The sequence below is a fragment of the Acyrthosiphon pisum genome, unplaced genomic scaffold (genome assembly GCF_005508785.2).
Source record: "Acyrthosiphon pisum isolate AL4f unplaced genomic scaffold, pea_aphid_22Mar2018_4r6ur Scaffold_17469;HRSCAF=18138, whole genome shotgun sequence".
Taxonomy (NCBI): domain Eukaryota; kingdom Metazoa; phylum Arthropoda; class Insecta; order Hemiptera; family Aphididae; genus Acyrthosiphon; species Acyrthosiphon pisum.
The window spans coordinates 1-1,131 of record NW_021766505.1 but is presented as its reverse complement, the minus strand read 5'-3'; the positions used below and the strand labels follow the sequence as shown (position 1 = coordinate 1,131).

At 57.6% G+C, this 1,131-nt stretch overlaps 1 protein-coding gene across 1 annotated transcript; it reads left to right on the top strand.

Moving 5' to 3' along the window:
- Positions 1–52: 52 nt before the first annotated feature.
- On the top strand, positions 53–1,082 carry LOC103311749 (ATP-dependent DNA helicase pif1-like; the record flags this gene model as incomplete). Its single annotated transcript, XM_008191453.1, has 1 exon — positions 53–1,082. A coding segment is annotated over exon 1 (1,030 nt), but the record flags the coding sequence as incomplete, so codon positions are not given.
- Between the last annotated feature and the right edge of the window lie 49 nt (positions 1,083–1,131).

Here is a 1,131-nt window from a genome sequence, read left to right as displayed (position 1 = left end):
CATGGGCAGATCCGTGTTGTCCGTGGCGTTCACGGGAATAGCGGCGACGCTCATGGACGGTGGTATGACCGTTCACTCGACGTTCGGTTTGCCCTTCGGTACGCTCAACGAAGATTCTACGTCGTCAATCGCCATGCAGTCTCTGCGCGCGCGTAGGATACGCGAGGCGGCACTCATCGTCTGGGACGAAGCGCCCATGTCTCCGGGGCTCCAACTGACGGTGGTCGACCGGTTGCTGAAGGACATAATGCAATCGGAACTACCGTTCGGTGGTAAGACGGTTCTATTCGCGGGTGACTTCAGACAGATACTGCCGGTGGTCCGCAGGGGGACGAGGGCCGCGATCGTGGCGGCTTCAATCAGGCACCACCATCTGTGGGACGTCTTCGAGCGTTTCAGCCTGACGCAGAACATGCGGGCCAACAACGACGCGGACTTTGCCGCCTGGTTGCTTCAACTCGGCAACGGCCAGCTGCCCGCGGTCGACGGAAATGTGAACACCGTCGAAATCCCCAGGAATATGGTATGTGACATAGCTAATTTGATTGATTTTGTTTACCCGCAGCAAATGTCGTTGGCTAACGTCGACGACTTTGCACGGAAAATTATTCTCTGTCCCCGGAACGAGGATTGTAGACAGGTCAATCGCACGGTGCTGCAACGCGTCACGGGTGCCGCGAGAACCTACACCGCCATAGACACGGTGGTGGCGGACGACGTGGACGAGATTGCCAACTACCCGACCGAGTTTTTGAACTCGCTGGAGCCCGACGGACTTCCTCCGTACAGGCTGACGCTGGTGGTCGGTTCCGTGGTCATGCTGCTGCGGAACCTCGATCCGAAAATCAGACTGTGCAACGGAACAAGGTTAGTGGTTACGGAACTGAGGCGCAACAACTTCAAAGCGAGGTTGTTGGCGGACGCGGGGGAAGGGCAGGACGACATCGTCATCCCCAGGATACCGCTGTCGTCCAGCGGAGACGACGACCTGCCCTTCACCATGCGTCGGGTTCAGTTCCCGGTGAGACTTTCGTTTGCGATGACGATCAACAAGTCTCAGGGTCAAACTTTCGACAGAGTTGGTTTGTTTCTGCCGTCCCCGGTGTTTACGCACGGACAACTGTACGTTGC